The 26347-nt window shown below is 46.6% G+C and overlaps 2 protein-coding genes across 2 annotated transcripts in view; one reads left to right on the top strand and one right to left on the bottom strand.

The window, feature by feature from the left end:
* LOC116987847 (dedicator of cytokinesis protein 2-like) overlaps positions 1 to 26347 on the top strand; it is a 1012655-nt gene that overhangs the window by 498129 nt on the left and 488179 nt on the right. The gene's annotated exons all lie outside the window — the stretch shown is intronic.
* Positions 1 to 26347, bottom strand: part of LOC116982653 (protein INSYN2B-like) — a 128964-nt gene that overhangs the window by 59813 nt on the left and 42804 nt on the right. The window contains exon 3 of the mRNA XM_033035970.1: positions 5208 to 5282. Coding sequence (XP_032891861.1) covers positions 5208 to 5282 — 75 coding nt within the window. The remainder of the gene's footprint in view (positions 1 to 5207; positions 5283 to 26347) is intronic.

The raw sequence follows: 26347 nt of genomic DNA, 5'->3' as shown, positions 1-26347 counted from the left end.
GAATGAAGCATTACTGCATCATGAGGCAGCTGACTGAGCAATTCTGCCAGGCAGTTAGATGAAAGAGATATTGGACCAGCTGAAGTCATTACTTTCTAGTACAAGATGAACTCACACTCTCACACACGCACACTCACCCACATACACACACACACTCGCACGCATACACACAAACTGGCACACATACACATGCATGCACACTCACCCACATACACATATACACACGCACGCACACTCACCCACACACACACACACCTGCACGCGAACGCACAAACTTGCACACATACACACGCACGCACACTCACCCACACACACACACACCTGCATGTGTACGCACAAACTGGCACACATACACACGCACGCACACTCACCCACATACACATATACACACGCACGCACACTCACCCACACACACACACACCTGCACGCGTACGCACGAACTTGCACACATACACACGCACGCACACCCACATACACATACACACTTGCACGCATACACACAAACTGGTACACATACACATGCATGCACACTCACCCATATACACACACACACACGCACGCACACTCACTCACATACACACACACTCCCGTACGTACATGCACAAACTCGCACACACACACGCACACACACTCACCCACTTACACACACACACACACATCCACACATAAACCTGCACACATATGCGCTCGCTGGTACATGCACTCCCTCACACCTACACACTCGCACACATACACACACTCGTGCACACACACACACTCGCAGACACACACACACTCGCAGACACACACACTCACACACACTCGCAGGCACACACACTCGCAGACACACACACTCGCAGACACACACACTCGCAGACACACATACACACACACACAATCGCAGGCACACACACACACTCGTGCACATCACACACACTCACTCACACACATACACACTCACGCATACATACAATCTATCTCGCACACGTACACAATCGATCGCATGCACACACACACTCTCCCCCACACACACACACATTCTCCCAAACACCCCCAGATGCAAACAGACTTGCTCACATTGACTTGCACATCAACCCATACATATTCAGATGCACCTGCACAAGATACACAGGTACATAGACACCATTCCATAGACCCACCACCCTGTGTGTGGAAAATGTTGCCCCTCAGGTCGCCATTAAATCTTGCCCCTCTCATCTTAAACCTCTGTCCTCTGATTTTTGATACCCCAACCTTGGGAAGAAAGGCTCTGTGCATTCACCCTATCAAGTCCCCTCATGTTTTTATACAACTGTAACATCATGCCTCACGGATTCATGGGAGATTCAGATTTTCTCTTTAAGTTACTGATTCAGGTCTTCTCATCGTTAAACATACTCGACATATCATGTGGATGGTCTTTAATGTTGTCTCTTACATTTTCAAATCAATAAAGTCCTGCCAACGCAGTCTCCCTTGTTTCTCTTTGATTTAATATTGTGTTGAATAGCTGTTCGTTCAGTTTGCGTCGGAATGAACTGCAGATGCTGGTTTACACGGAAAACGGACAGAAAAATGCGGGAGTAATTCAACGGGTCGACAAAATACTGGAGTAACTCAGAGAGTCAATAGACACTAGACAATACACAATAGACAATAGGTGCAGGAGTAGGCCATTTGGCCCTTCGAGCCAGCACCGCCATTCAATGTGATCATGGCTGATCATCCCCAATCAGTACCCCGTTCCTGCCTTCTCCCCATATCCCCTTGACTCCGCTATCTTTAAGAGCCCTATCTAGCTCTCTCTTGAAAGTATCCAGAGAACCTGCCTCCACCGCCCTCTGAGGCAGAGAATTCCACAGACTCACCACTCTCTGTGAGAAAAAGTGTTTCCTCGTCTCCGTTCTAAATGGCTTACTCCTTATTCTTAAACTGTGTGGCCCCTGGTTCTGGACTCCCCCAACATCAGGAGCATGTTTCCTGCCTCTAGCGTGTCCAAACCCTTAACAATCTTATATGTTTCAATGAGATTCCCTCATCCTTCTAAACTCCAGAGTGTACAAGCCCAGCTGCTCCATTCTCTCAGCATATGACAGTCCCGCCATCCTGGGAATTAACCTTGTAAAACTGTTGGCGAGTCTGAAGAAGGGTTCTCTCGACAGAGGCAGCAACTCTACTGCGCAACTGTGCCACCGCAATGTAATTGACCATTTCCACTCTAATACTCAAGCATGACTGTGCCCGTACATAGCAAGATTATTTACTGATTTGGATGCAAATAAATGGAATATCACTAGGTAAATATATGCGCCAATAAAAGCGTTGTACAACCATTGCCTCTCTGACAGGCGCACATTGGCCATCTTGCCCAGGCATTGTAGAAACCTCCAAGGAGAATCGCAACACCTATGAATAGGGCTGCCAACTCTCTCACTCCCAAATAAGTGACAAAAGGTCAAAATAAGGGACAAATTCCCGACGGCAATTCGTTGACTGACTGGGCCGTGGCTGGGTGAATGATGAGTTGGCCCGGGTGCTGGACTGCACACAAAGCCCAGCCGGCGGGCCAGCTGAGGAGTTTTGGCCCCGGGCCGTGCTACGTTGTGTGCAAAGTCCGCCACCCCATCCAACTCATGAACCGATGTTCAGCCGTGAGAAGGAGGGGGGGTGGTGGTGTCGGCGGTAAGCAAAGGTCCAAAGGTCGGACAGCTGGCCGGGCTGCCGACCAATGGGGCCACGGGCGAGGTGCTGCTGCTGCACTCCATGGGCTGCACTACGTCGGGACGGGTGAGGCGGGGGCTGGACGTGGCGCTCCGACCCGACAGTCCCCTCGACCCAAGTAGTAGCGGTCAAATACGGGACAAGGGCGGTCCTGTACGGGACAAACCAACTTTGCCCAATATACGGGATGTCCCGGCTAATACGGGACAGTTGGCTACCCTACCTATGAAGAAGGGTCTCGACCCAAAACGTCACCTATCCTTCTCTCCAGAGATGCTGCCTGTCCCGCTGAGTTACTCCAGCACTTTGTGTCTATGCTAGCTATTAGTTCAGTGCAGGTAATGATTATTGAGTGAACTTTGTATGTGGGGAACACATTTTATAATTCTAAAATATTTTATGGGAGACCACAGTTTGGATTCAGTTGCAGAGATAATAGTTAAATGGTGTGTGCCTAAAATACTATAAACCGATTAGCTTCTGATCAAGTAGTTTTGGCAGAATGATCCACGTTAAACGTCAAGCGACAAAGAGGCCCAACTATTATCAGGGATGGAGTTATAATTGTAGTCATTGTATTCTGGTCCATTAACCCTTTGTAATCAAGGTAGGACATTGCTCACCATTAGTTCACAGCTGAGATTTTGCCACTCAGAGAGCAATTGGACCACATAATGCAAACCCAAGTCTTAAGCGATCAACAATAGACAACAGGTGCAGGAGTAGGCCATTCGGCCCTTCCAGCCAGCACTGCCATTCAATGTGATCATGGCTGATCATCCCCAATCAGTACCCCGTTCCTGCCTTCCCCCCATATCCCCTGACTCCGCTATCTTTAAGAGCCCTATCTAGTAAGAATTCCATTGTTCTGTTTGGGACATATGACAATAAAACACTCTTGCCTCTTGACGTTCAGGCAGAGGAGGTTAGTTTATCTTGGTACCATGTTTAGCACAGGCATTGTGGGCTGAAGGGCCTGTTCCTGTGCTGTACTCTTTACTTTAGCCTTGACATATACGGCACGGAAACAGGCCCTTCAGCCTACCGTGTTTACGCCGACCAGCGATACTGACCAGTGATAGTACACAAACACTATCCCACACAGTGGGAACAATTTATAGTTTTACAGAATCTAATTTACCTACAAACCTGCATGGAGTCTTTGGAGTGTGGGATGAACCCGGAGCACCCAGGGAGAACGTACAAACTTAATACAGACAGCACCCATAGTCAGGATCGAACCTGGGCCTCTGACAATGTGAGGCAGCAGCTTTATCGCGCCTGCCACCGTGCAAGTCCTAATCTTTGCTTATCTGACACCATTCCATCTCCGTTTCATCTCTGCCCATTGCCTCCTCCATTGCCAGAGGCTCGGAAGTAGCAGTTTGTCATGGGCTCCGACACTGAACCCACACAACATTGTAATAGAAGGGTGCCCATTAGCACACACTGCTCAGCCAGGCGTCCCATCTATCGCAAACACATCAGGCTGAATATTAGTTAGTCAAAAATGCTGGAGAAACTCAGCGGGTGAGGCAGCATCTATGGAGCGAAGGAGATAGGTGACGTTTCGGGTCTTCTCGGCAAGGCCAGCAGCATCATCAAGGACCAGTCGCACCCCGGCCACTCCCTCTTCTCCCCTCTCCCATCAGGCAAGAGGTACAGAAGTGTGAAAACGCACACCTCCAGATTCAGGGACAGTTTCTTCCCAGCTGTTATCAGGCAACTGAACCGTCCTGTCACAACTAGAAACATGGGCAGTTTACACCCCAGCGGTATGAACATTGACCTCCAATATCAGGCGGTCCCTGCTTTCTCCCTCCTTCCCCTCCCCTTCCCAGCTCTCCCACAACCCACTGTCTCCGCCTCTTCCTTTCTTCTTCCCTCCCCCCCCCCCCACCCCCACATCAGGCTGAAGACGGGTCTCGACCCGAAACGTCACCTATTCCTTCGCTCCATAGATGCTGCCTGTCCCGCTGAGTTTCTCCAGCATTTTGGTCTTCCTCCGATTTTTCCAGCATCTGCAGTTCTTTCTTAAACAGTGTGAATATTAGACAGTGTGAATATTAGAGGATGGCTGATCTGATTACTGCGTGTTTTACAACTCCACAGAGACAGATTTGTACTGCACTCTCCCACCCCAACCTCATGCAAGGGAAGACGTTTTATCAAATCTCTTGTTAGTTCTGCTTACTTCACCGGTCAACTTGGTGCCTATATAATTTATACATGATTATTATGCAATCAGCAACCATCAGATGATAATGGCCCTGCCTAATGAAGCACATATATTAATGCCAACTAATGGATGAGAATTGGTTGTCTCCCCAGAGACCATATCGGCTTAATAACGTGTAAGCCTTCGAAATATCTCTAATGAACAGAGCCATACGCAGCTGAATTCATGCACGAGCTGTCATGGTTAAATGGAACATTATCCCTCCTGTGAGGAGAGTGGGTCTTGGCTCCTCGGCATGGGTCTGGTGTTAGGCAAAAGCTGTCTTTACCTGTAGATAATGCAGGCACAGTCCCGACATGTCCCACAGTTCACAATGTCCTGACCGGTGTGGTAAGATTGCCTCCTGGAATACAAACCGCACAATTAATCATTTATCCAGTGAAAATTCACATCCAAACACACCTACACACAAACACAGATACAATCTATTTACAGCCTGCGTTTGGCCCATATCCCTCTAAACCTGTCCAATCCATGTACCTGTTCAAATGTTTCTTAGACAATAGGCAATAGGTGCAGGAGTAGGCCATTCAGCCCTTCGAGCCAGCACCGCCATTCAATGTGATCATGGCTGATCATCCCCAATCATCCACAATCCTCAGTGAGGCTCAAACGAAACTCAGTTTCTACAGCCATACAAACAAAACAATTCCTACAAGACACACAAACAATTCAATTCACACAAACATTGGGGATGATCAGCCATGATCATATTTAATGGCGGTGCTGGCTCGAAGGGCCGAATGGCCTACTCCTGCACCTATTGTCTATTGCCTTTTCCATCAACCCGATCTATTCCTCTCATGATTTTGTTCACCTCTATGAGATCACTCCTCTTCCTCCCGCGCTCCAAGGGATAAAGTCTTCGCCTGAGGTATAGAGTGATAGAGGCCAAGCCCTGTGTGACACAGCTGTTAGAGTTGCTGCCTGACTGATCCAGTGAGCCAGGTTCATGCAACATGCAACAGTACAGCACCAGAACAAGCCCTTGGGCTCACAATGACATGATGCCAAGACTAATTCTCATCTGCCTGCACAAATATCCATTTCCCTCCATTCCCTGCAGGTCCATGTGCTTATCTAAAAGTCACGCAAGTGCCACGATCCTACCTTCCTCCACCACCACCACCCCTGATAGAATATTGCAGGCGCCCACCACCCTCTGTGTAAAGAAGACTTGCCCCCAGCGCATCTCCTTTAAACTTGATACCTCCCGCCTTAAAGCAATGCCATCTCTTTGACGTTTGCTCTCTGGGAAAAGCATTTTGACTGTCCACCCTGCCTATGTCTCTCATCATAGAAACATAGAAACATAGAAACATAGACAATAGGTGCAGGACTAGGCCATTCGGCCCTTCGAGCCAGCACCGCCATTCATTGTTTATCATGGCTGATCGTCCCCAATCAACAACCCGTGCCTGCCTTCTCCCCATATCCCTTGACTGCACTAGCCCCTAGAGCTCTATCTAACTCTCTCTTAAATCCATCCAGTGACTTGGCCTCCACTGCCCTATGTGGCAGGGAATTCCATAAATTCACAACTCTCTGGGTGAAAACGTTTTTTCTCACCTCAGTCTTAAATGATTTCCCCTTTATTCTAAGACTGGCCCCTGGTTCTGGACTCGCCCAACATTGGGACCATTTCTGGACTCGCCCAACATTGGGAACATTTGCGCGTCATTTACGGGCCGGGCTGGGCCGGTAGTGACTGTCGCTTGTCATCATGCGTCACACATCCGTCTGGTGCTCGTGGCGTCATTAGAATACCCTGCTTCCCTATTCTGCATCATGACCATCATGGAAGAACTACAGATTTTATTGCTACAGCAACAGAGACTTCTGTTAGCAGCAGCCCTCATACTTACAGATCAGCCAGGCAGGAGGACAACAACAAAGGCTAGCAAGAAACTCAGGAAGAGGTCTGTGTGGACGAGGTTAGTTGTTACATGACGCGTAAACGGCGGGCCGACTGCGTATGGGCGGCGCGCGGCGTCACATGTTTATGGACGTTGACGCACGGTGAGCGTGCGACGCCAATGCGTCAGCGTGTGTAGCCAATGCGTCAGCGTGCGTAAGCGATACGTCACGCAGGTGGCGCACAAGGATTTTGTTACACTCCGAAATCCTGGAGCGCCGCGCAATACCGCTACATGCGATTCCACGCCTCTCCATGCGTTATGCACGCGTCACCCACGTGTCACAAAGCGCTGACCAATTTTCTACGTGATGCGTAAATGAAGCGCAAATGACGCCCAAATGGGCCATGCCCTTTACAGTGCCAGAGACCCAGGTTTAATTGTGACTACGGGTGCTGTCTGTGCGGAGTTTGTACGATCTCGCTGCGGGTTTTCTCCGGGAGCTCCGGTTTCCTCCCACACTCCAAAAACGTGCAGGTTTGTAGGTTCATTGGCTTGATATAATTGTAAATTGTCCCTAGTGTGTGTAGGATGGTGTTGGCATATGTGGATCGTTAGTCGGCACGGACCCGGTGGGCCGAAGGGCCTATATCTCTAAGCTAAACTAAACCCTCTAATCTAGGTAACACTCTGGAAAATCTCTTCTGCACTCTCTCCAAAATCCCGCCACCTCTTCCTAACCCACGCACCAATCACTTCCATTCCTCGATAAAATACGTCTGCGGGATTTGTGTGACCAAAAGTACTCATCTTTTGGGATTGTGAGCAGTACTGTTGTTTGTCATTTCAACTGAGGGGATTAACCTCAATATCAGAGAGAGCTGTTTTGAAGCCATTCATCTTTATCTGGTCCTGACACATCATCCTAATCGGTTTGCGCTCTGGATCAGCTCCAACCCATTTTCCCAATGGCCGAACTAATCCTCTTAAATACTTCCTCGGGGATCTGAGCGTTTCGGCGAGGTGGGCTGAAATCGTTCCCAGTGTGTGTAGGATAGTGTTAGTGTGCGAGGATCGCTGGTTGGCGCAAACTCGAGCGCCGAACAGAATCATTGTCATACAGCAAGGAAACAAGCCCTTCGACTCAACTTGCTCACTCTGTCCAAAATGCCCCATCTATACTAGTCCTACTTACCTGTGTTTGACCCATATCTCTCTAAACCTTTCCCATCCATGTACCTGTCCAAATGTCTTTCAAATGTTGTGCTAGTACCTGCCTCAACTACCTCCTCTTCCCGGTGGGTCAGCACCTCAACTCCCCCTCCCATTCCGAATCCGACCTTTCTGTCCTGGGCCTCCTCCATGGCAAGTGTGAGCACCACCGGAAATTGGAGGAGCAGCACCTCATATTCCGCTTGAGCAGTCTGCACCCTAGCGGCATGTACATTGAATTCTCCAATTTCCGGTAGCCCTTGATGTCTCCTCCCCTTCTCAGCTCCCCCTCAGCCCTCGGGCTCCTCCTCTTCCTTTTTCCTTTCTTCCCCCCCCCCCCCGTATCCCTCCATTCCCTGCATGTCCATGTGTCTATCCAAAAAATTCTTAAATGCTACTATTGTATCGGCTTCATCCGCCACCCCCAACAGCAAGTTCCAGGCACTCACTGGCCACCGTGTAAAACACTTGTCCCGCAGGTTTATCTTAAACTTTGCCTATCTCACCGTAAAGCTGTGTCCTCTAGGTTGTGATATTTCCTATCTTGGAAAAAAGGGTCTGTAAGCTCTAAGACTGCGTAGAACACAGTGCTGGAGTAGCTCAGCGGGTCAGGCAGCATCTATGGAGAACATGGACAGGTGATGTTTCACAGAGTGCTGGAGTAGCTCATCGGGTCAGGCAGCATCTATGGAGAACATGGATAGGTGATGTTTCACAGAGTGCTGGAGTAACTCAGCGGGTCAGGCAGCATCTGTGGAGAACATGGATAGGTGATGTTTCACAGAGTGCTGGAGTAGCTCACCGGGTCAGGCAGCATCTGGGGAGAACATGGATAGGTGACGTTTCACAGAGTGCTGGAGTAACTCAGCGGGTCAGGCAGCATCTGTGGGGAACATGGATAGGTGATGTTTCACAGAGTGCTGGAGTAACTCAGCGGGTCAGGCAGCATCTCTGGAGAACATGGATATGTGACATTACTGGTTGGGACCCTTTTTCAAATGGTTTAAGATGCATGGCGCGTGGGAGATGAGAGGAGGGAGTCTATTTTTCAATCTTCGTATAGACTGTGAGGGAGTGAAGAAAAACTGGACACATTTTTGCAGTGGACAAGTAGCACAATAGACAATAGACAATAGGAGCAGGAGTAGGCCATTCGGCCCTTCAAGCCAGCACCGCCATTCAATATGATCATGGCTGATCATCCCCAATCAGTACCCCGTTCCTGCCTTCTCCCCATATCCCCTGACTCCGCTATTTTTAAGAGCCCTATCTAGCTCTCTCTTGAAAGCATCCAGAGAACCTGCCTCCACCGCCCTCTGAGGCAGAGAATTCCACAGACTCACAACTCTCTGTGTGAAAAAATGTTTCCTCATCTCCGTTCTAAATGGCTTATCCCTTATTCTTAAACAGTGGCCCCTGGTTCTGGACTCCCCCAACATCGGGAACATGTTTCCTACCTCAAGCGTGTCCAAACCCTTAATAATCTTATATATTTCAATAAGAGACCCTCTCATCCTTCTAAATTCCAGAGTGTACAAGCCCAGCCGCTCCATTCTCTCAGCATATGACAGTCCCGCCATTTGGACAGGGTGACAAATGAGGTTGGCTTAGATAGGGTCCTGCTGTGAGGAAAGCTGCCCTTGGGCCTAACTTGCCCACTCCGACCAACATGTCCCCGTTTAATGGTTGCCGTAAGGGGGTTAGGCCAAGGGACCTGTTTCCATGCTGTAGTAATGATAAAAAGACGGAAGTAATGGTTTTTGGTGGCACCACTGGGGCCCCCCCTGTAGATCTGGGCTCCCTGGCCCAGTATATCAAACCAAGCATCACAAACCTAGGGGTTAAAGTGGACCCTGAGCTTAAATTTGACAGTCAGATCAAGGCTGTTGTTAAATCAAGCATTTTCCATTTGAGGCAGCTGGCCAAAATAAAGCCAATTCTGTCAAGGCAGCACTTTGAGACGGTAATCCACGCCTTTGTTACCACTCGGCTGGATTACTGCAATGTACTGTATGTGGGGGTTAGTGGGTCCTCCATCGCCCGTCTCCAGATGGTACAGAATGCAGCTGTACGTCTTTTAACTGGCACACGTAAACATGAGCACATTTCGCACATTTTAGCCTCACTCCACTGGTTGCCTATTCAGTTTAGGATCCATTTTAAAACTCTTTTATTTGCTTTTAAATCCCTGAATGGTCTTGCCCCGCCCTACCTATCTGAGCTTCTACACCCTTATACACCCGCCCGCTCTCTCAGGTCAGATAATCAGCTGCTCCTGAGTGGGCCTAAAACTAAGCGGAAGCTCAGAGGGGACCGTGCCTTTGCTGTGTCGGCACCCAAATTATGGAACGATCTGCCTCTCCACATTAAACAGGCCTCTTCTCTGTCTGTTTTTAAATCACTTCTTAAAACCCATCTCTTCTCCGTGGCCTTTGATACCCAGTAAGATGTCGACTTTATTTATTTACCTGATTTAATTTCTTATTTTGATTGCTTTTATTCTGTGGCTATTATTTTTACTCATGTTTTATGTCTTTTAATTTATTGTTGTATTTCATATGTAATTTTTGCGCCTTATGTGAGCTGTTATGTTGTCTGTTTATGATGTCTTGTTTATTCTTCTGTACAGCACTTTGGTCAACATTGGTTGTTTTAAAGTGCTTAACAGATAAAGTTGGATTGGATTGGATTGTAGGACTCTGGCACTCTGCCTGGTTGTAAAGCAACGACATGACCCATTCTCTTGGAAAGTAAATAAAAACTGTGTGTCCTTCACACCATCCGTGGGAACATAAAATGCCTTAGGGCCTACAGCTGTTTAGAAATAATGGAGCCTTCGACTAGGGTAGAGGAAGAGGAACAAGGGAGTTTTGCCTGGCTTCTGGAAACATTTATCCGTAGCCTATGCCCAGGGCACAGAAATGGTGTTTTTCTATCTCGGGTTAAGTTTATAGAGTCATATACAGTAGATACACAATCCAGAAACAAGCCCCTTACAGCAAATGCAGCGCCGGAGACCCGGGTTCGATCCCGACTACGGGTGCTGTCCGTACGGAGTTTGTACATTCTCCCCGTGGGTTTTCTCCGAGATCTTCGGTTTCCTCCCACAACCTCCCACAAAACATACAGGTTTGCAAGTTAATTGGCTTGGTAAATGTAACAATTGTCCCTAGTGGGTGTAGGATAGTGTTAATGAGCGGGGATCGCTGGTCGGCCATGGACCCGGTGGGCCGAAGGGCCTGTTTCCACGTTGTATCTCTAAACTAAACACTGCTCAGTCCCTTCATCTCATCCCAAATTGTTGGGTCCCGATGTGAAAAGTCTCCCCATCCATTCCCTCTCGAGATGCTGACTGACTCACTGAGTTAGTCCAACTCTTTGTGTTTTACTGAAGGTCTATTGTACGTCCACATTGTACCTCTTAGCTGCAGACAAGGAGGCAATTTACCATGGCCAATTATTTGCTATAGACAATAGACAATAGGTGCAGGAGTAGGCCATTAGGCCCTTCGAGCTAGCACCGCAATTCAATGTGATCATGGCTGATCATCCCCAATCAGTACCCTGTTCCTGCCTTCTCCCCATATCCCCTGATTCTGCTATCTTTAAGAGCCCTATCTAGCTCTCTCTTGAAAGCATCCAGAGAACCTGCCTCCACCGCCCTCTGAGGTAGAGAATTCTACAGACTCACCACTCTCTGTGTGAAAAAGTGTTTCCTCGTCTCCGTTCTAAAAAAGTGTTTCCTCGTCTCTGTTCTAAAAAAAGTGTTTCCTCATCTCCGTTCTAAATAAATCCACTTGTCTTTGGGATGTGGAAAGAATCGGGAACATCCAGATCATATTTACGAAGTCACAGAGAACATTGGCAAACTCCACACAATAACACATGGAACATTGAACAATTGAACAATGATCTGGTCATGTGTATTCACTATACGATACGGGAGAACTTTATTTATCCTAGGAGGGTAATTAATCACAACTAGCTTACTGGTAGACAACAACGTCAGACTTTATCGAAACTAAGCTTTATATCTTTGAACTAAATGTTCATATACCCATTATCCTTTATCTGTGCACTGTGGACGCTTTGAAGAAGGGTTTCGACCCGAAACGTTGCCTATTTCCTTCGCTCCATAGATGCTGCCTCACCCCCTGAGTTTCTCCAGCACTTTTGTCTACCTTTGATTTTCCAGCATCTGCAGTTCCTTCTTAAACATATTCATGTACAGTCTTTTCTTTGACTTAGATGGCACTCAAACAAAAGCTCTTTAGACAATAGACAACAGACATTAGGTACAGGAATAGGCCATTCGGCCCTTAGAGCCAGCACTGCCATTCAATGTGATCATGGCTGATCATCCACAATCAGTACCCCGTTCCTGCCTTCTCCCCATATCCCCTGACTCCGCTATCTTTAAGAGCCCTATCTAGCTCTCTCTTGAAGGTACCCACCGTCGGGAAGCCCTCTGGCCCGTTCCTGCCTTCTCCCCATATCCCCTGACTAGTATTCAGACCAGATATCTGTGATCAGTGGGGTTCCACAAGAATGTGTGCTAGGGACCTCTGCCATTAGGGCTATAGATTTAGCTGACTTGGACATCAGCGTAGCCCGGTTGGCTGTTAAATTGCGTTCAGATGGCGCCGAGATTGCTCAGATCGCGGATTATGAGGTGAGCTGTCAAAGTATGCAGTGGGAATTAGATCAACTACAGAAATGGATGGGGTTATGGCAGATAGAGAATAAGCAAAGCAAGTGTGGTGCAGTAATTTGTGAAGTCAAATAAATGGGGAAGATATGCAATTAATGGCATTGATAACAGCATCATAAATACATAGAGATACAGAGACAATAGGCGCAGGAGTAGGCCATTCGGCCCTTCGAGCCTGCACCGCCATTCAATGTTATCATGGCTGATCATCCCCAATCAGTATCCCGTTCCTGCCTTCTCCACATACCCCTTGATTCCGCTAGCTCTAAGAGCGCTATCTAAATCTCTTTTGAATGCATCCAGTGAATCGGCCTCCACTGCCTTCTGAGGCAGAGAATTCTCAAAATTCACAAATCTCTGTGTGAAAAAGTTTTTCCCCCATCTCAGATCTAAGTGGCCAAACCCTTATTCTTAAATTGTGCCCCCTGGTTCTGGGAACCAGTGGGCACAATTCACATCTGGTATGGCAGATTTCCTGGAACCATAATTGTTCCCCAACATTGGGAACATGTTTCCTGCCTCTAGCGTGTCCAAACCCTTAATAATTTAATATGTTTCTATGAAAACCCCTCCCATCCTTCTAAATTCCAGTGAATACATGCCCAGTCGCTCAATAGCAAGAATGTCCTTCCTCAAATTAGGGGACCAAAACTGCACACAATACTCCAGGTGTGTTCTCACTAGGGCTCTGTACAACTGCAGAGGGACCTCTTTGCTCCTATATTCAACTCCTCTTGTTATAAAGGCCAACATGCCATTCGCTCTCTTCACTGCCTGCTGTACCTGCATGCTTACTTTCATAGACTGATGGGACCCCCAGATCCCATTGTACTTCGAGCCAGCACCGTTTGATCATGGCTGATCATCCACAATCAGTAACCCGTGCCTGCCGTCTCCCCATATCCCTTGATTCCGCTAACCCCTAGAGCTCCACCTAACTCTTGGTCAGCAGGGAGGTGTTGGGCCAAAGGGCTATTTCAGTACCGTAAGACTCTTCAAGTACAGTTCAATGCAACTGCTATAGACAATAGGTGCACGAGGAGGCCATTCGGCCCTTCGAGCCAGCACCACCATTCAATGTGATCACGGCTGATCATCCACAATCAGTACCCCGTTCCTGCCTTCTCCCCATATCCCCTGACTCCGATATCTTTAAGAGCCCTATCTAGCTCTCTCTTGAAAGTATCCAGAGAACCTGCCTCCACCGCCCTCTGAGGCAGAGAATTCCACAGACTCACAACTCTCTGTGTGAACTAAATTCAAGTGAGTTAATTTTGGCCATGGTGCCATGGTGCAATTCTCATCTGGTATGGGAGATATCCTGGAACCATAATGACAACTTGTGTCTCCATCACACACACACTTGCCAAAGACAGCAATAATAGATTCCATTAACGTTGTGTTTCAGTGTATATTTAAGCAAAGTGCTTTTAATTTCCTTTGATGGATTTTATGCTTGTTAAGTTGAGGGATGGTGATTGGAGAGAAGAGATTGTTTCCACTTTGTATTCAGAGGGGCACGGGTTTCCTCACAAAATTACAGTGCCCATTTGTAGCCACTCTTGTATTAGACGGAGAGAGACAGAAAATGCTGGAGTAACTCTGCGGGTCAGGCAGCATCTCTGGAGAAAATGGACAGGTGGTGTTTCGGTCGGAGACCCTTCTTCAGACTGAGAGTCAGGGGCGGGGCAAACATAGAAACATAGACAATAGGTGCAGGAGGAGGCCATTCGGCCCTTCGAGCCAGCACCGCCATTCATTGTGATCATGGCTGATCGTCCCCTATCAATAACCCTTGCCTGCCTTCTCCCCATATCCCTTGACTGCACTAGCCCCTAGAGCTCTATCTAACTCTCTCTTAAATCCATCCAGTGACTTGGCCTCCACTGCCCTCTGTGGCAGGGAATTCCACAAATTCACAACTCTCTGGGTGAAAGAGTTTTTTTCTCACCTCAGTCTTAAATGACTTCCCCTTTATTCTAAGACTGTGGCCCCTGGTTCTGGACCTGCCCAACATTGGGAACATTTTTCCTGCATCTAGTTTGTCTAGTCCTTTTATAATTTTATATGTTTCTATAAGATACCCCCTCATCCTTCTAAACTCCAGTGAATACAAGCCTAGTCTTTTCAATCTTTCCTCATATGACAGTCCTGCCATCCCAGGGGTCATTCTCGTTAACCTACGCTGCACTGCGAGAGATATGAAAAGGTACAAAGAACACATGAATGAAAGGTATGGAAAAAGGACAAATCAAAGCCAGCAAACGATGATCAAACAAAGGTGGAGCCCACAATGGTCCATTGTTGGCTGTGGTTTCCGGGTTAAAATGTGATTGTAGGGCAGGAGTAATCACAGAGGGGGAGCAGCGAGAGATGGTGTTGCAGAACCCTCGTTGAAGAGGGGAGGAGAACTTCTTCAAAGACGACATACCTTGTGGAGATTCCGCAGTGGAGTGAACAAAATTATGTTTTAACTCGGATAAAGCTGCCGGAACCCGCTGAGTTACTCCAGCATTTTCTGTCTATAACCATATAACCATATAACAATTACAGCATGTAAACAGGCCATCTCGGCCCTTCTAGTCCGTGCCGAACACTGACTCTCACCTAATCCCATCTACCTGCACTCAGACCATATCCCTCCATTCCTTTCCCGTCCATATACCTATCCAATTTATTTTAAAATGATAAAATCGAACCTGCCTCCACCACTTCCACTGGAAGCTCATTCCACACAGCTACCACTCTCTGAGTAAAGAAGTTCCCCCTCATGTTTCCCCTAAACGTCCGTCCCTTAATTCTCAAATCATGTCCTCTTGTTTGAATCTTCCCTACTCTCAATGGGAAAAGCTTATCCACGTCAACTCTGTCTATCCCTCTCATCATTTTAAAGACCTCTATCAAGTCCCCCCTTAACCTGCTGCGCTCCAAAGAATAAAGACCTATCTTGTTCAACCTTTCTCTGTAACTTAGTTGCTGAAACCCAGGCAACATTCTGGTAAATCTCCTCTGTACTCTCTCTATTCTGTTGACATCTTTCCTATAATTTGGCGACCAAGATTGTACACCATACTATCTTCATTGTAGACCAGCATTCTTTCCTACACATTGTATTGGATGGACATTGGCAACACTGGCGTACTGCACGATGATCGTCTCCCAAGGATTTTGGCTGCCCCTGTCCCCCCTACCGCTGGTGCAAGATCCTATTAGCACCGGGGAAGGCCATTCAGCCCATCAATACATTGCCTGACCTATGAAGAAACCGTAGATGCGAGTTTACAAAAAAAAGACACAAAGACAACGAAGATTCCCCCATCTAGTTTAGTTTAGTTTACTTCATTATTATCATCATGTGTTCCGAGGTACAGTGACAAGCTTTTATTTTAGCGCGCAATCCAATCAAAGACTGAAGATAGACGAAATAGGCTGGAAAAATTCAACTGTCATATGCTGAGAGAATGGAGCGGCTGGGCTTGTAAACTCTGGAATTTAGAAGGATAGGGGATCTTATTGAAACATATAAGATTATTAAGAGTTTGGACACGCTAGAGGCAGGAAACATGTTCCCGATGTTGGGGGAGTCCAGAACCAGGGGCCACAGTTTAAGAATAAGAGGAAGGCCATTTAGAACGGAGATGAGGAAAAACTTTTTCACACAGAGAGTTGTGAGTCTGTGGAATTCTCATCCTTCTAAACTCCAGAGTGTACAAGCCCAGCTGCTCCATTCTCTCAGCATATGACAGTCCCGCCATCCTGGGAATTAACCTTGTAAACCTACTCTGCACTCCATCAATAGCAAGAATGTCCTTCCTCAAATTAGGGGACCAAAACTGCACACAATACTCCAGGTGTGGTCTCACTAGGGCTCTGTACAACTGCAGAAGGACAAAGTCCAATGTCCTCAATGGGGTGGAGGTGAATTGGACAGTACCCTAGCTTATGGAAGGACCATTCAGAAGCCTGATAACAGCGGGGAAGAAGCTGCTCCTGAGTCTGGTGGTGTGCGCTTTCAAGCTTCTGTACCTTCTGCCCGATGGGAGCACAACGAAGAAGAAATGTCAGGGGTGGGAAAAACCTGGAACAGGAACCTTACGCTGTGTAATATAAAAAGTTAGCTCTGACAAACACCTAATCACAATAGTAAGCCATCCCTATCAGAAATGTGGACCTGCCAGGTGCAGTGTCCATAACTTCAGTCTGTTATTGATGATTCTAAGTTCCTCAGGAATAAATAGCATATAGAACTGTACAGCACAGGGACAGGTCCATTGGTGCGCCATCACCAAGTTGAGCATGATACCAAGTTACACATGATCACAGGGAGAATGTGCAAACTCCACACAGACAGCACTCCAGGTCAGGATTGAACCCGGGTCAATCTATGAGGCAGAAGCTGTACAAAACACGCCACTGGGCCACCTCAACCTATTTTCTGAGAGGTGACATTCCACGGAACGGTACATCACAAGAACAGGCCATTCAGCCCACGTTGCCCATGCCCAATATGATGCCGTTGAAAACACTTTCCTCTGCCTTGAAGTGACACCCAGTCCCCCACTGTGTAACAAAAACGTGCCTGCATAAAATCTTCTTAAATGCCCATTTTATCTTAAATGCTGATCTTAGCTGCTTCACCACCACCATCCCCCATGCAGTGGGTTCCAGCCACTCACCGTTCTCTGTTTACAAAAACATTTCTGCACATCTCCTTTAAACTTTGTCCCTTTCACCTGAAGGGGCCTGTCCCACTATTTTGGGCGACCACAGGCTACTGCTACAAAATTTTCAACATGTTGAAAAAGTATCGGAAACAGTGGCGACAATGTTTGCTGTTGTAGGTTGCGGCCAGGTGTTGTAGGTGAATTCCATTAAAACTAGTCCCTGGCAGTTGCCTAAAGAGTGGCCTAAGTGGGGCAGGCCCATAAAGCTCTAGTCTTTGACATTTCCACCCTGAGACTAAAGGTTGCTCTGTCAACAGGGGATCTTATTGAAACATATAAGATTGTTAAGGGCTTGGACACGCTAGAGGCAGGAAACATGTTCCCGATGTTGGGGGAGTCCAGAACCAGGGGCCACAGTTTTAGAACAAGGGGTAAGCCATTTAGAACGGAGACAAGGAAACACTTTTTCTCATTGAGAGTTGTGAGTCTGTGGAATTCTCTGCCTCAGAGGGCGGTGGAGGCAGGTTCTCTGGATACTTTCAAGAGAGAGTTAGATAGGGCTCTTAAAAATAGCGGAGTCAGGGGATATGGGGAGAAGGCAGGAACGGGGTACTGATTGGGGATGATCAGCCATGATCACATTGAATGGCGGTGCTGGCTCGAAGGGCAGAATGGCCTACTCCTGCACCTATTGTCTATTGTCTATTGTCTATAAAAGGTTCCCAATCCTCTTGCTTCCCGCTCATCTTTGCTACGTTATACTTCTTCTCTTTTATTTTTATACTGTCCCTGACTTCCCTTGTCAGCCACGGTCGCCCCTTACTCCCCTTGGAATCTTCCTCTTTGGAATGAACTGATCCTGCACCTTCGGTATTGTTCCTGGAAAGGTTATCCAACCTCTCCCTGTAGTGGAACCCCTCTAATCCAGGCAGCATTCTGGTAAAACAACTCTGCACCCTCTCTTTCATGTAATGGGGCAGCAAGAACGGCACAAAATACTCCATATGCACCCTAGCCAAAGTCCTGGAGAGACGCATCATGATTTCGTTGACTCTTGCATTCGATTTCTACCTAAAATCCATATGCTCTCTTTGCTCATCTCTCTGCCTGCATTGGGACTTTAATTCAATACCACTGCGACACAGTGGCACAGCTGGTGGAAGCTCCGCCTCGCAGCACCAGAGACCCGTGTTCAATCCTGACCTCGGATGCTATCTGTGGGGAGTTAGCACGTTCTTCCTGAGGCTCCGTGGGTTTCCCCCAGTGGCTCCGGTTGAGTCACACATCCCTGAGACGCGCGGGGTTATAGGTTAATTGGCCTCTATAGATTGCTCCTGGTGTGCAGAGATTCAATGAGAAAGTGGGATGGCGTTGATCTAGTGTGAACGGGTGATCGATGGTCTGCATGAGCTGAAGGGTCTATTTCCACGCTGTATCTTTCAACCAGTCAAAACCCTGAGTAACAATTATTCTTTGCTCTTTTTGATGTGTTTGAAATCCCTTTCTATCCCTCGCCTGCTCATCGTGGGAATTGGAGGCCAGCTGGGGTGAAAAAGATCTTTAAGTTGACCCATTTACCTCGGCCGATCAAATTGCAAAGTGCTCAAAGTCAAAGTGGTCATTTCATACCGGCTAATCTCCTCTTCAAAGCACGTGGGAATTAATGTCAGACCAAACTGCACAGTGATTCTCTTCACCGGCAAAACCTTCACAGATGCTCACTGTAACAGTTCACTGTGCAAACCATATAACCATATAACAATTACAGCACGGAAACAGGCCATCTCGGCCCTACAAGTCCGTGCCGAACAACTTTTTTCCCTTAGTCCCACCTGCCTGCACTCATACCATAACCCTCCATTCCCTTCTCATCCATATGCCTATCCAATTTATTTTTAAATGATACCAACGAACCTGCCGCCACCACTTCCACCGGAAGCTCATTCCACACCGCTACCACTCTCTGAGTAAAGAAGTTCCCCCTCATGTTACCCCTAAACTTCTGTCCCTTAATTCTGAAGTCATGTCCTCTTGTTTGAATCTTCCCTATTCTCAAAGGGAAAAGCTTGATCACATCAACTCTGTCTATCCCTCTCATCATTTTAAAGACCTCTATCAAGTCCCCCCTTAACCTTCTGCGCTCCAGAGAATAAAGACCTAACTTATTCAACCTATCTCTGTAACTTAGTTGTTGAAACCCAGGCAACATTCTAGTAAATCTCCTCTGTACTCTATTTTGTTGACATCCTTCCTATAATTGGGCGACCAAAATTGTACACCATACTCCAGATTTGGTCTCACCAATGCCTTGTACAATTTTAACATTACATCCCAGCTTCTATACTCAATACTCTGATTTATATAGGCTCGCATACCAAAAGCTTTCTTTACCATCCTATCTATATGAGATTCCACCTTCAAGGAACTATGCAAGGTTATTCCCAGATCCCTCTGTTCAACTGTATTCTTCAATTCCCTACCATTTATCATGTACGTCCTATTTTGATTTGTCCTGCCAAGGTGTAACACCTCACATTTATCAGCATTAAACTCCATCTGCCATCTTTCAGCCCATTTTTCCAAATGGCCTAAATCACTCTGTAGACTTTGGAAATCCTCTTCATTATCCACAACACCCCCTATCTTGGTATCATCTGCATACTTACTAATCCAATTTACCACCCCTTCATCCAGATCATTGATGTACATGACAAACAACAAAGGACCCAACACAGATCCCTGAGGCACCCCACTAGTCACCTGCCTCCAACCCGACAAACAGCCATCCACCATTAAACATCAACACATCAAACGTTGCATGTCTTGGGTTGAACAGTGCTTTTGGATTAACTAGGCTTGTATTCACTGGAGTTTAGAAGGATGAGGGGGCTATCTTATAAAAACATATAACATTATAAAAGGACTGGACAAGCTAGATGCAGGAAAAATGTTCCCAATGTTGGGCGAGTCCAAAACCAGGAGCCACGGTCTTAGATTAAAGGGGAGGCCATTTAAGACTGAGGTGAGAAAAAACCTTTTCACCCAGAGAGTTGTGAATTTGTGGAATTCCCTGCCACAGAGGGCAGTGGAGGCCAAGTCACTGGATGGATTTAAGAGAGAGTTAGATAGAGCTCTAGGGGCTAGTGGAGTCAAGGGATATGGGGAGAAGGCGGGCACTGGTTATTGATTGGGGGAATTTCAGCCATGATCGCAATGAATGGCGGTGCTGACTCGAAGGGCCGAATGGCCTCCTCCTGCACCTATTTTCTATGTTTCTATGTATCTATAATAGACAATAGATGCAGGAGTAGGCCATTTGGCCCTTCGAGCCTGCACCACCATTCAATGTGATCATGGCTGATCATCCACAATCAGTACCCATATCCCCTTGATTCATTTAAGGATTTCAGTATAGGTTCTTCTGCAGTTGTATAAGGCTCTGGTGAGACCACATCTGGGGTCCTGCACCTATTTTCTATGTTCCAAGAAGGCGGGAACGGGGTACTGATTGGGGATGATCAGCCATGATCACATTGAATGGCGGTGCTGGCATGAAGGGCCGAATGTCCTACTCCTGCACCTATTGTCTATTGCCTATTACCTCTCAGGTACCTCAGGCCCATATCTCTCTAAACCTGTCCTATCCATGCACCTGTCCAAAGGTATTTTGAATGTTGTGACAGTACCTGCCTCAACTACCTCCTCTGGCAGCCCGTTCCTTCCACTCACCGCCCTCTGTGTGAAATTATGTTTGTAGAATTTTAATTCCATGGATATTTCCGCCAAAAATGAAAACCCTGAAAGGCATTGTCCCTGTCAGGATCCCCGCAGTTTCTTATTGCCATTTAGGCAATTTGTATTGTAAAATATGGGCAATTATTCGTGGACTATAAATGACATTGCTCGTGTTGTATTAATCACATAAACCATTCAGTAAAACAAAAAAATACATAATAAGAGGCTACGAAGGCAGAAGAAATAGGGGAGTGAGACTGAATGCAGAGCTCTTTCAAAGAGTTGGCACATACTAAGTGGGGCAAACGTCCACCTTAGTTGCTATCTTTTGAATGAGACATTGGAACAAAAAACTTGGAGTGATACCAGACACATTCTTGATAGACTAGACGCAGTGCTTCTTAAACTATTTCAGTGTCATTCACCCTTGAGTCTTTAGCACAAAATTACATTCACCCTCGACTAACTTTTCTTATGATTTTTGGAAATTTGTCTTATTCTCCCTTGTGTATAACTTTGTATATGATTTATTTTGTCACATGAGCAAAAAACATAAATTAACTAATTCACCCCAAAATAATTTCATTCACCCTTGGGTGAACCATTCACCCTTGGGTGAACCATTCACCAGTTTAAGAAGCACTGGACTAGAGTGATACCAATAGACAATAGGTGCAGGAGTAGGCCATTTAATGAGAGTGCAAAAAAGAGTGTCGATAAGTAGCAACATGAACCAGTAGGCCATTCGGCCCTTCGAGCCAGCACGACCATTCAATGTGATCATGGCTGATCAACCCCAATCAGTACCCCGTTCCTGCCTTTTCTCCATATCCCGTGACTCCGCTATCTTTAAGAGCTCTCTGTGAGAAAAAGTGTTTCCTCATCTCTGTTCTAAATGACTTACTCCTTATTCTTAAACCATGGCCCCTGGTTCTGGACTCCCCCCAACATCGGGAACATGTTTCCTGCCTCTAGTGTGTCCAAATCCTTAATAATCTTATATGTTTCAATAAGATCACCTCTCATCCTTCTAAACTCCAGAGTATACAAGCCCAGCAGCTCCATTCTCTCAGCATATGACAGTCCCGCCATCCCGGGAATTAACCTTGTAAACCTACACTGGACTCCCTCAATAGCAAGAATGTCCTTCCTCAAATTAGGGGACCAAAACTGCACACAATACTCCAGGTGTGGTCTCACTAAGGCCCTGTACAACTGCAGATATGGGTCTAGTCTAGTCCATCAATAGACAATAGACACTAGGTGCAGGAGTAGGCCATTTGGCCCTTCGAGCCAGCACTGCCATTCAATGTGATCAAGTAACCCATATGGGTTACTGTAGAAAAGGGTTGTTTCTGATCAATTGTCTAATTCTTCCACCAGTACAGTTGAAACAGACCCTTCAGCTCACAATGTCTGTGCCAAACATGATGCCAAGATCAACTCCTTTCATCTGCCTGCATGTAATGCGCACCACTCCATTCTCTGCACATTCATGTGCAGTTGTACAGGGTCTTGGTGAGACCACACCTGGAGTATTGCGTACAGTTTTGGTCTCCTAATCTGAGGAAAGACATTCTTGCCATAGAGGGAGTACAGAGAAGGTTCACCAGACTGATTCCTGGGATGGCAGGACTTTCATATGAAGAAAGACTGGATAGACTCGGCTTGTACTCGCTAGAATTTAGAAGATTGAGGGTGGGGGATCTTATAGAAACTTACAAAAGTCTTAAGGGGTTGGACAGGCTAGTTGCAAGAAGATTATTCCTGATGTTGGGGAAGTCCAGAACAAGGGGTCACAGTTAAAGGATAAGAGGGAAGTCTTTTAGGACCGAGATGAGAAAAACATTTTTCACACAGAGAATGGTGAATCTGTGGAATTCTCTGCCACAGAAGGTAGTTGAGGCCAGTTCATTGGCTATATTTAAGAGGGAGTTAGATGTGGCCCTTGTGGCTAAAGGGATCAGGGGGTATGGAGAGAAGGCAGGTACGGGATACTGAGTTGGATGATCAACCTTGATCATATTGAATGGCGGTGCAGGCTCGAAGGGCCGAATGGCCTACTCCTGCACCTATTGTCTATGTTTCTATGTGCCTATTTAAAAGCCTCTTAAACACCAGTGTCGGAGCCATTCATGCTTAGGCTACGTACTGTTAGCATATTTTATAATTTTGTCCAGAAATTGCTTGCAGAATTATTATGAACCCCTGGAGGTGGGCTTTTGAGACGTAGATGAACGTTACACATAGCGAAACCACAGGGGGTGGTCAAATTAGACTGGAGCGGGCACAGGAGAAAGAATACAGTTTTGACCAGATCAGATAGTAAGAACGGAGAGCTACAATTTGTATATGTATAAAGAGGATCTGGTGCGTTCTCTACTTTGTCTGCACAACCAATACAGAATCAATTAAGTTCTAGACCTCCCTGCCTGCATAGTAACGGCAATGAAAAGCTGAAGCTTGGAAAAGTTTGAAGTTGCCATTACAGCCACTATCGTATCTGCCTCCACCACCACCCTGGCAGCACCAGTCTCTGTGTAAAAAAATATTGGCTGCGCGCATCTCCTTTTAAATTTCCTTCTTTCACGTGTACGCCATGCCTTCTAGTTTTTGTCATTGCACTCCTTGTGGGGAGGGGCGGGGGGGGGGGGGGGGGGGGGAAGAACACATTAAACAAAGATTGTAGTAAATTTCCCTGAGCCCCAGTCAGGAGTCTTTGTGCGGTTCAGACGTCTCTTAAGGGCCTGTCCCACTTGGCCGATTTTTTCGGCGACTGTCGGCAACATTGACTGACGTGTTGGGTCACTGAGAAAGTCGTGGCGTGATGCGGCGGTAACGTATAGACGCGCGGTGTCTCCTCAAGTGTCGCAACTTTTTTTTGTCGCCGCTGGATTTTGAAATGTTCAAAATCTTTCGACGACCCTGATACGTCAGTCAATGACGCCGGCAGTCGCCGAAAAAAATCCCTAAGTGGGGCAGGCCCTTTACAGCCTGGGCAAGCGGCTTGATTTGTTCCCCAATACCTTTTGTAACAGTCTCATTCACTGCTTTAGTAAATCTGTTTGCCGTGTTATTAGCAACAGACAGTGAACATGTGATCGCTTCCTCTCCAATGTCCTTATCTTACACCGATGTCCTTCTCCGAACGATTAATTGAAGCTTTTAAACTGCGAGCTTAAATGGGATTTGGGCCAATTTCGACCCGGGCAAAATTGGTGCTCTGATGGGAGTATCAGATATCAGAGGGCACACAGTTAAAAAAATTAGTCACCTGAAATGAATCAGTCTTATAAAATCCAGGCGATATTAGAATATCTTTCATGTATTATTTTAGTGTGCAGTAAAGCTGTTCAATTTGAATGCCATTGAAGTTTCAGAACATCGCTTTAGGCATTTGAGCATTAATATCCCACAGCATCATTTATGGATTGAGGGGTTTAGGACAGAGAAATGTTTTAAGCCAAAGGCATCATTGTAAATGATACATATCCATGTCCCCATTCTGCTCTCAGTTGTGGCTCAATGGGCGCATTAGCAACTAAAGTCAACCATACATTGCAGTATGGAGGGAGAGTCACGCTACTAGTTCACGTTCACATTTATTGTCACATGCACTAATTAAGGTATGGTGATATTTCAGTTACCATATGGCCATACAAGTAAAAAATGACACAATACACCATAGAGTTTAACACAAACATCCATCACAGTGGAATCAGCATTGCTCACTGTGATGGATAAAACTAATATTTCCACCTTCTCTCTCTCTCTCTCTCCGAGATACAACATAGAACAGTACAGCACAAGTGTTTAAGAAGGAACTGCAGATTCTGGAAAATCAAAGGAAGACAAAAGTGCTGGAGAAACTCTTCGGGTGCAGCAGCATCTATGGAGCGAGGGAAATAGGCAAAGTTTCAGGCCAAAACCTTTCTTCAGACATGCAGGGTGGGGGATGGGGGGACGGGGAGAAGAAAGGAAAAAGGATGAGGAGGAGCCCGAGGGCTGAGGGAGAGCTGAGAAGGGGAGGAGACAGCAAGGGCTACCGGAAATTGGTGAATTCAATGTTTATGCCGCTAGGGTGCAGACTGCCCAAGCGGAATATGAGGTGCTGCTCCTCCAATTTCCGGTGGTGCTCACTCTGGCACAAGAACAAGCCCTTTGGCCCACAATGTCTGGGCTGAACATGATGTCAGTCATAGAATGATACAGCATGGAAACAGGCCCTTCAGCCCAACTTGCCCACACCTGCCAACAAGTCCCACCTGCCTGTGTTTAGTCCAAGTCTCCAAACCTGTCCTATCCATGTACCTGTCAAACTAACTGTTTCATAAATGTTGCGCTAGTTCCTGCCTCAACTACCTCCTCTGGCAGCTTTGTGTGAAAAAGTCACCCCTCAGATTCTTATTAAACCTTTTCCCCCTTCACCTTAAACCTATGCCCTCTGGTCCTCGATTCACCTACTCTGGGCAAGAGACTCTGTGCATCTACCCGATCTATTCCTCTCACGATTTTATACACCTCCATAAAATCAATTCTTTATGATGTGAAGACCAACTCTTACCTGCCTACATATTATTCATATCCCTCCATTTCCTGCATATCTATTTGCCTATTCATAAACCGCTTAACAGCCACTATCGTATCTGCCTCCACCACCACCCCTCCCAGCAGCGCGTTCTAAGAACTCACGGCCCTCTGTGTAAAAAACATAATCTATACCCCTCCACATATAAGAGTCATTGAATCATACAGCAAGGAAAACATGCACCTCAGCCTACCTTCCCCACTTGCCCGCATTTGGCCCGTATCCCTCTAAACCTTTGCTTTCCTAGCATGTCCATGTGCCTATCCAGATGCCATTATCGAATCTTCCTCAACCACCACCCCCGGCACTTTTCACCCTCTGAGTAAAAAAATGCCCTGCCCTTCTCTTTTAAACTTTGCGCCTCTCATCTCAAACCTATTCTCTCTCAAGCAGGTACTATCACAATGGTTAAGAAACATTTAGGCAGATAAGGATAGGATGAAGAAAGATATGACCTTGACCTTGCACTAAATGCAATTCCCTTATCATGTATCTGTACACTGTAAATGTATCAATTGTAATCATGTATAGTCTTTCTGCTGACTGGTTAGCATGCAACAAAAGCTGTTCACTGTACCTCGGTACACGTGACAATACATTTTCCCTGGTGTGAAGGAAGCTGAAGGTATGTACATTCATAAG

The sequence above is a fragment of the Amblyraja radiata genome, chromosome 1 (genome assembly GCF_010909765.2).
Source record: "Amblyraja radiata isolate CabotCenter1 chromosome 1, sAmbRad1.1.pri, whole genome shotgun sequence".
NCBI classification, from domain to species: Eukaryota; Metazoa; Chordata; class Chondrichthyes; order Rajiformes; family Rajidae; genus Amblyraja; species Amblyraja radiata.
Note: the sequence above shows the minus strand (reverse complement) of the source record. Positions and strands in the feature narration are given on the sequence as shown.